General features: G+C 46.6%; 1 protein-coding gene across 2 annotated transcripts in view; it reads left to right on the forward strand.

The window, feature by feature from the left end:
• Positions 1-494: 494 nt before the first annotated feature.
• Positions 495-14,350, forward strand: part of igsf3 (immunoglobulin superfamily, member 3) — a 67,772-nt gene continuing 53,916 nt past the window's right edge. Inside the window, exons 1-2 of one of the 2 annotated variants that reach the window (XM_047600434.1) lie at positions 495-1,306; positions 1,417-1,515. In XM_047600434.1, the coding sequence (XP_047456390.1) occupies positions 1,476-1,515 (40 nt within the window). In that variant the 5' untranslated portion in view covers positions 495-1,306; positions 1,417-1,475. Of the gene's footprint in view, positions 1,516-14,350 lie in introns of both variants that reach the window. The other variant, XM_047600433.1, reaches the window with a different exon arrangement.

A 14,350-nucleotide genomic window follows, 5' to 3' on the forward strand; every position in this document is an offset into this window, starting at 1 on the left:
CTACAGTTCCCAAACAGAGTGATGCCTCATTATGTTGATTGCTGGCAGTGTGTGTGGGGAAGGGTAAAATAAGGGGGAGGGAGTGATATGAAATCTCTCCGGCACACAAGCTGCTGGGAAAAGTGATGTGCGAGAAGGTAACGTTGTGATCAGCACAAGAAAGGCAAGTGCATGTGAATGCAAAACCTGATATTAAAAGGGGATCCTGCCATCATGCACTTAATAAGTAATACCCCGTAAAGTAAATTTGTTCCAGTGATTCGTGTCAGGAGCCGCGGAATGTGAATAAACTCTACCCCGGCTGAGAAAATCAGTAGCTTTAGAGGTTTAATTACCCTCCACTTCGGTTAACCTATTCAGTCCATCAACGCTTGTCCCACAAATTGAATTCAGAAATGCAAATTTGCCCCGTCCCACAGTAGCTGGCCCAACGGCGCCGAGGCGTGGTCTCTGTGAAGGGGGTGGGCGCGCACTACACGCGTTTGAGTTTTCAAACTGACTAAGTGCTTCGCCAAGCAGGAAACAGGGAAGTAACATTGGAGCAGGACAGGGAGCGATCAGGTGTTTTGTTTGTTTTTTTTTCTTTCCCTGGACCAAATCACAGGATTTGTTAGACACGTTATAATTAAGCAGCCTCCATAAATAGGTTCGAGCTCTTTAACGGTCTCGTCGACATTTGGGCGCAAGGTGCCGTAAATTAGAGCACAGTGGCTCAGGTGCATCGCTAGCGCATTTGGACCCGTTTGCACGTTTGGAATTTGAAGTGTTAGTTGATTCATCTGATCTTTTGTGTCAGAGCACAAAGCCCAGTGTCTGCTCCATCTAAAGCGCCCGCCCATTGGGCTTTCTGCGGAGCGATAGTGGGAGATTGATTATAGTGTCCGGGATTTACCGAGGAAAAAGCCAGAGCCTGCTTTGGACCGTGATTTGCTCTCCCATCAGTGAAGAGGTGGAACATTTCCAAAGACTTATTCCAGTCTGGCTCCGTACCGCAAGCCCGTTCGGATCCGGAGCGACACGCTAAGCCTTTTTTGATCAGGTGTCCAAATACGCGCAAGTCACGGCGGACTTTTGGCTTTAGCCGTGGAGGCAGCGAGAGTGAATCGCCTCCGCAGTCTCGGATGCGTAGTAAACGGGAACGGGGAGTGGGTTGGGTCGCCCCAGACGCCTGGCATATACGCACACGTCGTCAGCGATAAAAGCGGATAGGTGAGGGTGAAGGCGAGAGGAAAGCGACACCCGAGGCGTCTTTCTTTTCTTTTTCTTTTTTCTTTTTTTTTATTTTTAAGAAGAGGACATTGGAGAGGTGAGTCGCACAGTTGGAAACCGGCGGACTCACCGGTTGTGGATTTTCCTCTCTACTCTCTTTTTTATTATTATTATTATTTTTTATTGTGTGTCGGCGGGGATTCGCAGACCTTCGCCTTCCCCAAGAACCAACGGGTATTGGAAGTGAATCTGCGGAACAACACACAATGGAAACCGGTGCGCTCCTTCTTGCCTGTGCGCTGCTCGGTAAGTCACATGGAATGGGGAAAAAAAATCTTTCAGGTTGTTTTTTCTATTTTTTTTTTTTTAAATGAATCTTCATTCTAAAGGAAACGGGCATCTGCTGTTTCCAATGTCACGGCACACCTGTATGAGACATGTAATGGCTTCGCTGGGGGAGCAAATAGTCACCATGAGTCAGGTGGAAGTAGACTACATCGATAATCACTGCAATAATAACAGATGCCCGTGAACAGCTGTGTGCGCGCGCGCCTGTGTGTGGTGAACTAGGTTAATGTGATATTTGGACTTTAGTCACAGATTAACCCTATACAGTCTGACCTCTTGCTTTCAAGGGCTGCTCATGCAGACAAACCTGCCATTGTTTCATGTTTTTAACCCACACCCGCGCACAGACACCGGCGCCCACACCTGGATCACACATCACGAACGCCCCCCCCCATGAGCACGAAGTCACCCAGTAGGTGTGAGTACACCTACTACCTGCTTTGTTGTACGATAAGTCACCGCTTTCGCCGAGGGTTGTTGCATCCAGCTCTTACGCATTCGCAGCTCACCTTGTCATTTGGAGGATTTCACAGGCAAATGCGAGTTTAAGCATGCACGCCGGATGACACAGAGTGTGACTCTCGCAGCCACCGCTGACACACATACACACACGCACACACACGCAGACATACAGTACATCCTGCCGAGAACTGTCCCAAACAAACACCAGATGGCCTTTCTGTTCCTGGATGGGGTGGCCTGTCGGCGCTGCCGGGGGACAGGAGAGGTGGGGGCGAGAGTGGGAGTGGAAGTCGGCCCGCTGGAGGCCCCCACTTGGCCAAGAGGATTACCAGTCTGCTCCTAGATTCACGCCACCCCCCTCCTCTCCCTTTTATTTTATTTTATTTTTATTTTTTTTGACACATCAGAAGTCACTTTCACTCAGGGGGCGGCGGTTGTAAACGAATCTTGTCGATGCAGAACTGAGAAACATTGTTCCTCCTGTGGCAGATGAGCCCGGCACGCAGTCACTGTACATACTGGATAAGAGAGGGTGTTCATATTACATAATCGTGGATCAATGGGAAGCAGTTGGAGGTGGCGAAGAATGTTTGTCAGGGAGGAGGAGGAGGAGGCTACGTCTAATGTGAGCTCTGGCTGCGTGGACGTAGGCAGACAACGCTGGGGTTTCTTCCCTAATATTTCCATGCCTGTCATTGATGAAATTGGCCTGCCAGTCGTTACAAACAGACGTCTTTGGAGTTGATTGACAGACAGCGAACTGACTGCCATTCAATCGCATGGGTGGCACCGAAGCGAAAACAACAAATGGCTCCTCAGATGGTATATTTTCAGGCTCCCTGTGTGTTCTGTTACAGTCACTCAGAAAGAGACATCACACCATTAGGCTGGGTATTTTTCACTGACACTGTAAAAACCAACCCGGCCTTCAGAAGCCAAAAAGAATCCGGGCAACAACACGAAAACTGATTTAAATTTTCTACCAGTCATTAAAAATACCGGGGAGGCAGCAAATAAACAAGGAGTCTTTTTTTATTTTTTACTCTCCTTCTTCTGAAATGGAGGAAAAGATTCAAGCCGCTGCGCTCGGCCGTTCATCGGTAGATGAATTGATTTTTAAAAGTTTTACTTGCAGCCATGAAATTTTCAAATGCACAACATCACAGCACCGAGAGGAGACATAACGTCTAAAACAACGCGTCTTAAGTGAGGATAATGGCTACGTTCCACTATACCAATATTGATTTCGCTGTACTGATGGATCAATCATAGATTACGGAGCAAACTGTAATGTTGTCTGTTGATTTGTGAGGTAGCGGTGCACACGCAAACATCTGAGTTTAGCGAAGACAACTCGTGTCTCTCCCTGTGTGATCAGATGTCTCGTTCATTTGCCATTTGTCAGCCGGCACACCTGAATTTGTTTGAAAAAGAAAAGAGGAATCAAATGAAGGCGGATGACGGCTGTGTTAGACGGAGACCGTATCAGTCATTGTTAAACCCAGAGGTGCCACTTACACAATTTTTTGGCAGACAAATCTTATATCGGGGTTATTTATGCTGCTGAGCTTGCAGCCGGGTGCTGGCGTGTGTGTATATTTGCGGCACCAGGGCATATGATATAAAGTATATAAAAAGAGTCGCCTGAAGGAACGAATGTTTATTAGTTTTACAGACGGGATGTCTTCCTTCTCCCCCCACGGAGAGTGAGGAAAATGTCACACTTTTTTTTGGTTTAGCATCAACTGTTTTCTTTTGTTTGGATCAGAATATGTTTGAAGCGGCATGCCAACTTTAAGTGTCTAAGCTGTCCCGGTTTATATAACTAAACTGAAAGCGTAGTGTGTGTGTGCGAGACAGGCCGGTTTAACTGCGAAACGCCTCGGTGGTTTCCATTTACTGGGGCTGACAGGAGAGCAGCCAGCGGCCGCCTCGGTTCTGATGAGCTGCCATTGGTCCCGTTTCTCGACCGGTCTGGGAGCGGCCTCGCTTTGTACGGAGCGAAAACCCCGAAGGTTGCGTCTGGTTGACGTTTTACGTGTGTACGGCGATCCGCTCCGCCGCCTTGTGGGACGAGGCCTGTTTTCGCCATGTTCCCGCAGCCCCCGAGCATGTTGAGAAGGATTTTTGCGGTCTTTTGTGAGAATGTCACGCTGTGGCGGCGGGAAAGACGGCGATGCAGGTTGTGCGCGTGGGGTTTACAGTTGGCGCGGCCTCTGATTTAAGAGGAGCATCACGTAACCCTGACGCAAAATCGCAGTGACACCGGTGTCCTGCCTCAATTTTCCGCAAGTCACGTTTGATTTCGTGTGTTGTTGCTCAGTGTAGCTTTGAGCAAAACGCTACAGATGCTACAGTTGAACTTCCTTGTAGCACAACGACAACCAGGTTAAACAGCGGCAGATATGTTTATATGACTGATAATCCTCCTATAATCCAGATAATAGCCCAGTTGGAGCCAAAGTGCCCCGTGTAACCACCTCAACTGAAATGGATTCTCCCAATCGGAATTTTTTTTTTATTGGATTGAGAGTTGTCGTGTAAACAAAAGATAATCTGTTGAATAGAAAAATATTGGCACTAGTTGTTTCTCTGTTGTTGGAATAAATATATTACGTGCAACCCACATGGGGCAAACTTGACAAGTTCCCACGAAAAACGAGTAGCCCAAACACCTGTTTGATAAGTGGAATAGGTGTAGGCTGCACCGTTTGAGAGCAGTAGTGGTCATCTTTTTCTCTTAAATGTATTCAGTGCTGAGGGTAACAATCTTCTATTATATTTCTGTCAGATTTGTGGGTGCTTATTATTTATTTATTTTTGCCTGTTGATAATGGTGAAAGTGTGGGACGAGAGAAAGGGTGCAAAACACAGCAAAGCTCTTGTGCCAGACTCAAACCTGCCCTCACCTAACCAGGCGAGAAAATGTTGTAATGGACGTTTTGGGGCGTGCGAACCTAGATTTTTGATGCTGTTTTGAATTTCTTGTTTGAGGTCGGAAGAACCACCGAAACAGTTCGCTGCGATCGTGGCTCGTTGCGGTGCTATTGATGGAAAAGGAGAAAAAAAAAGTTTAAAGCAGTTATTGTAAAGCCAACCCTCTATAATTGGCCCATTCAAAGAACATGAAGGTACTTAAAGGCCCGTTTTCAGCTTAGGGATAACTAATGTGGAAGGTTTTATCAAAAAAAATTTTTTTTTCCCGTACAGTCTAGCCCTCAAAGCCACTCAGATCCAGTACAGATCTGATTGCCTCTGAATGCTGCGCTCAGTCGGAACATTTTACATTTCACACAAACTCATTAAAATGTGTGCATTTCGTAATGCGAAGCAAGTCCGTAAACAACAGTGAAGGAAACCGAGTCATCAAGAAATCTGATGATATAAGCAGAATTATGATGCTTAAAGAATAGTAGGATGCAGAATATCATTGTGAACATGTAAACATGAGTAAAACAAGACTGCGAAAGGAATGAAAAAATATCATTTCAACTTTCGACGTCAAAGCGGACGTGGTTGATGCTCATCCAGGAATTTCAAACTTTGTTGGTGTTTAAAGTTTGCGGGGCCACTCCCTGATGCCCAGCCTGCCTCTCCCCTGTCCCGAATAAGAATGACAGCTGGAAGCCCCCTCCCCCACCCCCTGAAAATTACCCACATTTTAGTTGGTGTGTGGCCAAGCCAATGCATCCTCTCGCGGCAGCACCTTGAGTCAGCTGTTGCGGCCCCGGGAATCCTTTTCGTGTGTTTTTAAGCCTCAGCTGACGCGAGAGAACGCCGTCTAGACAGCGCAGCGGAGCGGAATAATTTGCCGTCTAGCTCCTTGTATAGCTATCCTATGTTTATGGTATGGAATTTTGGTGCGCGTGTTTGTCCCGGGACTCATGTCTGCCTGTTACCGTCATCAGAGGGCTGACCTCTCTCTGTTAGGGGGAAATACAGGCTTGAGCAGCTGTCTGATTGCGCCGCCGTTTGTTGTTTCGCGTGCCGGCCGTACTCCGCTAAGTGCACGCGCGGCACGCTTGTTTGCATCGTAAGCACCAGACCCGCGTCTTTGTGTGTACCCACGACAAGACGCCTTTTGTGCCGTTGTTTTTTCACATCATGCCACCGTTGACTCAGCTGATGAGAAGCAAACCATAGGAAAGCAGAAATGACATTTTCAGATTGCCACCAACTGCGTGGTAAGTTTCCAATAAATATTCATCAAAGTTGGGATGCATAATGAAATCGCCAGCCTTTCTTGAGTCAGCGTCATGACTGAGACGTCTCATTAGTCATGGATCAATAGATTTTTTTTTTTTTTTTTTTCTCCTGCGGAGGTTCTTGCATCAGGTGCAGCCAAAGGCAAGTCAGATGGAGGATAGGATCTGCTGTCCAAAGGGCAAGTAATTGCCCTGTAATACAGACTTCACAGCCTGCTGCAGAAAGTCATGCCAAACAATCACTGCAGTTTTACTACAACCCCCCTGGTGTCTGTTTTCTAGTCTCTCTGTCCTCTCCGAGGTGAAAAACTAAGGTCTACACGATCCATGTGAGCTCTGCGTGCCCCAAAAACACTAGTTTCCCACTAATCACCCACGACAATCACAGTTGCCGCTCTCTGGGTCGCGGCGATGTCGTAAAGGAACGCGCAGATCCGACCCAGTACCGTAAATCTGGCTTTAAGATTGCAGCAACTTTTCCCCCCAAATTATGTTTGTGTGTAATCACATCCCTTCTCCTGCGGCGTGTTACTTTTAAACGGCGATTCCTCCCCTGTGACCCAGATTGGAGCTGCAGTGTCTCCACGGTTCACACGGGGGGAGATGAGTGACTGAGGAGAAACAAAAGTTCTGGAGTGGAACTTCCTGCCTGCCGCCGTGAATGAGAAGAAGCGGCTGCAGCTGGAGACGGACCAGAGGCGGCGTCTGCTTTGTGTCTCGCGCTGACACTGCTTGCGGCACCTCTGGTTAGCTGTCAGCCCTGTCCCGCGTCACGGGGCCTCGCCACGCCTGCGCACCTCAGATAGCGTGTTGCGTTCGGCGATAGCGGGCCCTTTTAGCTGTTCGCTTGATAAACCTTCTGAGTGTTCTTTTAGGTTGATTTGCATGTATCTCTGCCTCTCCTCACTCACACGCTTAAAAGGTACTCCAGCTGCCTCCTCCTCCTCCTCCACCTCCTCCAGTGAATAGCCCCTGACCTCCCTCCCCCACTCTTTTCTAAACAATGCTGTGCCCAGCCCACCTCCTCTTCAAAGAGCACTAATTAGAAACATGCCCTTAAGTGTGATGCAAACCAGATATTTACATCTTCCTCACAGCGTCAGAGGTTGGAGTTGTGTTTAACAGCCACATCTACCGTGGACTGTTTACACCACCCTTGTCTTGTTTAAAAAACCAACACACATCTTCTTCTGGGGATTTTGTCTTCCCCCCCCCCCCCCCCCCCCCCCCTCATGCCATTGTGTGTTGGGAGTCATGATGACTGGCTGGATTCCTCTTCACTCCTCCTCCACGCACACACAAGCGCCCACAGAGCTCTGAGCTGCCGTCCTCCCATGCAGCTACACTCCCCTGCTCGCGGCCTGATCCTCCACCCGAGCAGATCCCACGCTGGTGGGATGCACACCAGGCGCCGTAGCTATGACGACGGCTCCGCGCTCGCGCCGCCTGAGCCACATCCAGTGGCGGTGTGCGCGCGTCACACCGTGCACACGCGCACGTTCGATTGCGTTTCCCCACATTAAAATCCCCCTTCTCGACACCAAAGAGCGCTTCCCTCGCTTCGCCACGATGTCCCGTTTAAAGGCTTCTTTTTCTGCTTTACACATTAAAAAAATAAATAAATAATTAAAGGGGGCACGTGTGTGTGTGTGTGTGTGTTTGTGTGTCTAATTGCTTATGCATAAATGCATGAATTTACAAGTGCGTGTTTTTGACTGCCTGAGAGGCAAAGTGACTGACAATGGCAGCAAAAGTCTGTTTGAAGTAGACTAATTAATAGTTAATTGGTTCCCTTTCCAATCGGCAGCGTAATCCGCAAACGTGTGAGCAAGTTGCCAATCGTACAAAACCTAACCACTGTACGTAAAGTAGATACAGCTGTCAGTTGAAATTGTACGCAGGCACGAGATGGGTAATGACTGACGACGGCCGGGTGTTTTTTTTTTTTTTTTATAGCACCTCTTTCTTTTTAGAACAGTTGACGCAAACGTCTGACTCTGCTGTAACTGTTGCACACAACGGATATTTAACGCGCCCAAACATTATTTTTGTTTTTCTACTTTTTTACAAATCTGTCGGTGAATTTTTTTTTTTTTTTTTTTTTTGAGGCCTTGGTTTTGGTGTTTTGTCATTCAGCCTGGGTGGGGGATGTGTGCGTTCGGGAGGAGGTCGTCGGGGGAAGGTTGCGACTGGGGGGTTGGGGAGAGGCTTGCAGGGTAGCAGGTGCCCTCGTAGAGTTAATGGATTTGGGGAGGGGTAAAGATGGAGGCACTTAATGCACTGGAGGTGCATCCTGCGTGGGCTGATGTGAATGGACTGGTCTGACTTCCTCTGCCCCCCCCCCCCCCTCCCCGAACCCTTTGTTCACGTCTCTGTCACGTACAGTAGATGGAATAATAGCCGCATTTCCTTTGGAAACGTTCATCGTTCAGCGTTCATCAGAATCATTCATCTCACTCTAGGCTAACTATAACCGTCTGTCACACTGTAAATCTTTACCAAGCTTGCAATTATCCATTCTGTATAACCCAGGAGGTGATTTTAAACCTAGTTTTTACTGTGGACGGATGCTTGAGAGCGACATCAGCAGCATTGCTAGCCTGCTTCAGTTTCTCGTGGTGTCTCTCTTATAAAACATACTGTAACGTGCTGTCTTCTTCACACACACTTTAGAATTTAATGACATTTATATACAGGCGCTGTATGAGAAGTGTCATGTGTGGTTACTGTGCAGTAGCTTGAGTTTAACTGTTTAACTGTGTTGACTTTGCTGCAGTGCTGAGCAGCAGATCCGTGTACTCGTTCCCTAACGAAGTTCCGAAGTAATCGCAGTCCTCCACCTTTGTGCCGAGGAACAAATTGATGAAGCAACGTAAAGTATTTGATAATAAGTAGCTTTCCAAGATTTGTAGGAGGAATACAAGAAAGTGTTTGTTTAATGTTGTTGAAGACGATCACAAAAGGCCTGGTGCGCTGATTACCCGTTTGAGACGATCTCTCTTTGGTTGATAAAACTCCAAAGTTCTTTTTCCATCGCTGTCCAACAGGAAGCGAAGCAGCTGAGGGTGTAGGAGGGAGGATGAAGAGGCAGCTGTTCTGCAGAGAGAGCTAGATTATGATCTGCTCTTCGCTGTTGACACTACTGGCAAATACTACCGGTGCCGGAAATGCTGAGGATAAAATATGAATCAGGCGGCCCACGTTGAAAATACTCATTCCTGCTTAGAAGGCACAGCCCCTACGCTTAGCGACGTTTTACTGTCTATTGACCACTCACACCTACAATATTCAGGAGCACAATGATTCAGAAGTATAAATTAGGCTGTAACCCCGCTCCGCTGCTCCCATCCTGTTTTCACCAGCTGCTATGGGCAATGGCGCAGATGGGGTCGTGACTGTTGTGGCCCAGGAGATGGGGGGGAGGGGTCATAAATAAGGACCAGTTAGCATGTTGAGAGCAGAGGTAAGCAGTGACCCAGGTGGGATTCAAAGCACAAGTCCCAGAATAGACTTGAGAGATTTGAGACATATGACCCTTGATTTACTTACATCTTGAAAAAAAAAAAAAAATTCATATCCCACATTTTAAAAATCATCATCTTAATCATGTGAATCTTGATACAAGGCCAACGCGGCCAGGTGAGCGTAGCATAGTTTATCAACTGGAAATGGAGAAGCAGAAAGTATAGCTCCCTTAATCTGTAACAAATCTTCTGCCTATGAGCAGTAATTTCCTGAAGTCTTGTCATCACAGTGAGGTTGCCAGGGGGGAGATTTATGAAAGTTGCAAGTTGCAGCCAAAAAACGGCCCAGTACATAACCCTCTTTAAGGCTACAACTTGTTATTTGTATATTACATTTTGGTATGGAGGACATAATTACGTTAGTTAGCGAGCTATGGACTTATAGGTGGATTTTGTTACAGTTAAAAAGCTAAAAAGATGTTTTTTAAAAAGCTAAAGCGGCTGCTTATGCTTGTGTTTACTACCGTCACTTCAGGACATCGTAAAGGGCAAGAAAGCAAATAAGCGTATTTCCCAAAATGTCAAACTATTTCTGTACAAATCAGCTCTGCCTCAGTCGTAAAACTATAATAATAATAACAAAAAAAGCAAAAGAGAGCCGCTCAAGATATTTTCATGTGTTTCACTCCAGCTCGAGTGTGAATGTGCAGTACATTCACGCGCCATACTGTACGTGTTTATGGTACTGTATGCGTCTGCCTCTTCTGGCTTGATCCTCTTCAAGCCCTCTGACCGTGTTTCCTGCTATTTTCAGGCTTTGAAAAGTGCGATGGCGAATCCTCGTGTCCCTGCATGTAACCGTCCTCATCTTATAATCTCTTTATATGCACCACAGCTATCGCCGATCTCTCTATACTTTTGGACATAAATAGATGAAATGGGGACGCGGAGCGTAGCTGCTGTCAGAACCGCTCTCTGGACGTCCTCTACTCTGTCGGCCTTGCGCTGATTAGAGCTACGTGGATGCGGCGGACAGTTGTTGTAGCTCTTTGTCAGCTGTTAGAGTGACCAGCCGTCCTGTCTGCCCGGCCTCTAATGGCAGACACAACGCTCTCTCTTTCTCGCTGTATCCCTCCGTGTCACGCGCACACACACAGAGCGTCACACCTGTTTCTCAGCTGACGGAGCTCCAGCCGCTAGAATGCATTCCCTTGAAATTCGTTTAGCTTTCCCTCCAGTGCAGAATGATGTCGTTAAAACATCGCGTTTGATATATAAGACGGCCTGTGCGGGATTTGTTGCAGATTGTGGAGCTGGAGAGAGGGTCAGAGGTTGTTAATGATGTTTCTGCTGCACTGATTTCCACATTGTGATGCAGATGATGATGGTGATCACTGCGGGACAGGACAGGGGCTGGAAACGGAGGGAGAGGATGACACCTGAATTGCAATTTTTTATTCTCTTTAGAGTGAGGCCCGCAAATTGGCAGTACAGTGACACGGCTATGAGGGAGAAAGTGAGGGAAATGGTTTAGATCGTAGGTCTTCCAACAGTGGGTCTTTGCAAAATCATTCAGGGGCCGTCTCAACAGCGCACTGTTTTCACACAGAGCGGCATGCTAGACCTGTCAATTTAAGCCTACTGTATGCAGTAGGCCCCGCCCCCTTTCGCCGCTGAGCCAATCACGAGGCCGCACATTACACGATGACTCTGTCCGGTTCCCCGCAATCGGCCGAGAGCCTATTCAGTCCCCAGGTGAAATTCCAGGCGGACGCCGCGAAATTAGCAGAAGAGAAGCTAACAGTGCAGCACTAGGCTGAGTTTAACATAGAACACACATACTAGGTGAGGGGTCCATCAGTGTGGGGGTCCATCAGTGCCTGAAAAACATGGTTTAGATTATAGGACGACATGATTGACACAGGACATACAAAGTAAAATGCCAAATGCACACTAAGAATTTTTAGTCTCAGAGACTACATTTCTCCATCACTTGAAAATTAGCATATGCATAAATTCGCTTATTTCATAGAGCACACAAGAGGCATTGTGGATTTCTTTTAAGGCCCCAGTATAATGAAACGTACGCAGGTTTATTTTGTCAGAGAATATTATGCATGGTCATGCCCTCTGTAGATGTTAATGTTTCCCTTACATGAAAAATATCCCCGTTTCCACCGCTTTCATCTTTCTCCCTCCAGTTTTCCCTCCTCATCTTGGAATCTCTCTCTCCTTTGCACTCTAGCTGTCTCTTGTAATGATGTTAACGGGGTCAAATGCTTTCGGGGGCCTAGAGGGAGAAAGACGCCGAGTGATTTTGGAGAATGGTTAACCAGCGTCGAGCGGCGCGGAGAGGAAATACTCTTCATCTCTCTCCAGTGTTTATTTCTCTCGGTAACATATGTGCAGCACATAAGTCAGAGGCGCGCTTATCTATTCACTTAGTTCTCTGCGTTTTCGTGGCGCTCAGCCCCCTGGAGGCAGCCGTCGATTTTGCTTCAGCACCCTACCTTGTCCTCTTCTTTCTTTTTTTTCTTTCTCTCTCCTCATCGCTGTCTTGAGAATCTTCACCCATGAGGTGGATGAACGTGAGCCTCCTTTCCTTAGGGGATCAGAACATTGATTTGGTCCACATTTTTATTCATAGCATTTAGCACATTAATTCATATTTCACTGACTGGAAATACTTCAGCTCCCTCTTATTTTCAACATTTCCAAAAGTTTTTTTTTTTTGATGAAAAGCAATATTTTGACGCACCGCTGTTCGGTTAGTGCCACTGAGCGTTGGCATTTAATAGTTCTAATTCACCACACACCACAAGGTGCCAAAATATAAGCCGCTAATAATACCCACGGGGAAAATTTAGGTGCTACAGTGACAGGGCAAGAAAAATCCAAGTTATATAAAAAGGAAAAACAAGGTAAAAGTTAATACATTAATGGTTCAAGTGATTTGGTTGGTGAGTGACCAACCAAAGTTAAGTAAGTAGAGATAAGTGAGAAAAAAATCAATACTGAAGTCGTGGAGGCTGAATAAACAATACGGACATCATGAATATCATGAATAATGACAACTCCCACAGGAGTGTTGCTGCTAAGGAAGCAAATATTCCGCAGACGTGACAAAGAAGTAAAATACTCGAAATATGCGTAGCACTCGAGAAAAAGCATATATTATCGCACGGATGTGTCACACAAGTCATTTGGCTTCATTTATCAAGACGCGCCTCTACATCGTTGAATAGGTAACGCATTCATCGTTAGCAAACTGACACGCACGGCGTAACGGTAAAAGTTTGGCGCACAGACCAGAGTATTACAATATCCATACATTTTTATCATAACAAACTGGGTGCCTGAGTCTGTTAATGTCATCCCCGTATCCGGATGTCTGTCTAAGAATGCAGAGAGCTGACGAGACTGCTGCGGCTAGGCTCGGAAAGTATTTCACTAGCAAAACTCCAGTCGACTTATATTCTGAAGTAGTCGCCGCAAATGCAGCGTTTTGTCGGCGCGTCGAGATGTCTGTCAGTTTTGGCATTTTTGTGACAGACGATCGGTTTGAAATCTTGCGGGGAGTAATCGAAGAAGGAGGAGAAGTCGAGATGAGCTGTTAGATGAGGAGCTGCGGGCGACAGGCTGCGCGCCCCCAACTTCTCAGTGAACTCCTCTCTCCGTGCTCCGTTGTTTGCAGGTGTGCAGCCAGAGTTACTGAATGATGTCTTTATTAACACAGTGATGGTTGATTTTGGCGCACCTGTAGGAATAAACCGTCGTCCCGTTTCCCGCAGTAAATAGAGGTCAATAAATCAGCCAGGATTGCTCCCCAAAAAAAAAAAAAAAACACCATAATGTAGTGTTGCAAAATTCCTAATGGTGCCAGGATTTGGAGGCATGTCCAACTGAGCCCTGTGCCTCCTCAGGATAGTGAGGTGAGCCAAGACAAAAAAAAATTCTAATCATCTGGAAGCTCTAAACCTGTTATTACTTTGGCAAAAACACCGAGCGAAAGGACGATTATTTTGGGGAGTTCACCGAGCTTTGACTGCGTATGCGATGTATGTGTAATTGGGAATGGACGCAGAGTGAGAGGAGTTGATGGACAGCTCAAATTTCCACATTAGCACATCTAAGCGCCGCTGTGAATAAGCTCAATATTACTTACACCCTGCAGTGGTTTTTATTATACACCTTTCTAGGTGTATAATTATCGTGTGTCATAGAAGAGTGATGATGCGAGGACACAAGGTATGAATGCGAGTGGCCTCACTGCGGTTTCCACTGAGAATAAGACACTGGCCACGAATGATTGGATTAGTGTTTAACCCCCCCTCTTCCACTTAGCTTAATCCTCTTTGCAGCTTACTGTGTGTGTTTGTGTGTGCATTCTTTTTGTATATGTATATATACATACATACATACACACACAGTAAGCTGCAAAGATTATATATATATATATACACACACACATAATGTGTGTGTATGTGCATGTATTTTAAATACTCTTAAGCTCTGATCGATTGCACTGTAAGGTCAAGTTGTTTGTGGTCATTCGCCGTCTTTTGACGCAGGACACATGTTTCCTGACTTGTGTTGGAAGCTACTGGGAGCTAAGATGACGGATGAGACACACCAGAGGAGAGCGGGAGGCCGTGAGGGTGG

Source organism: Mugil cephalus, chromosome 12 (assembly GCF_022458985.1).
Source record: "Mugil cephalus isolate CIBA_MC_2020 chromosome 12, CIBA_Mcephalus_1.1, whole genome shotgun sequence".
NCBI lineage: Eukaryota > Metazoa > Chordata > Actinopteri > Mugiliformes > Mugilidae > Mugil > Mugil cephalus.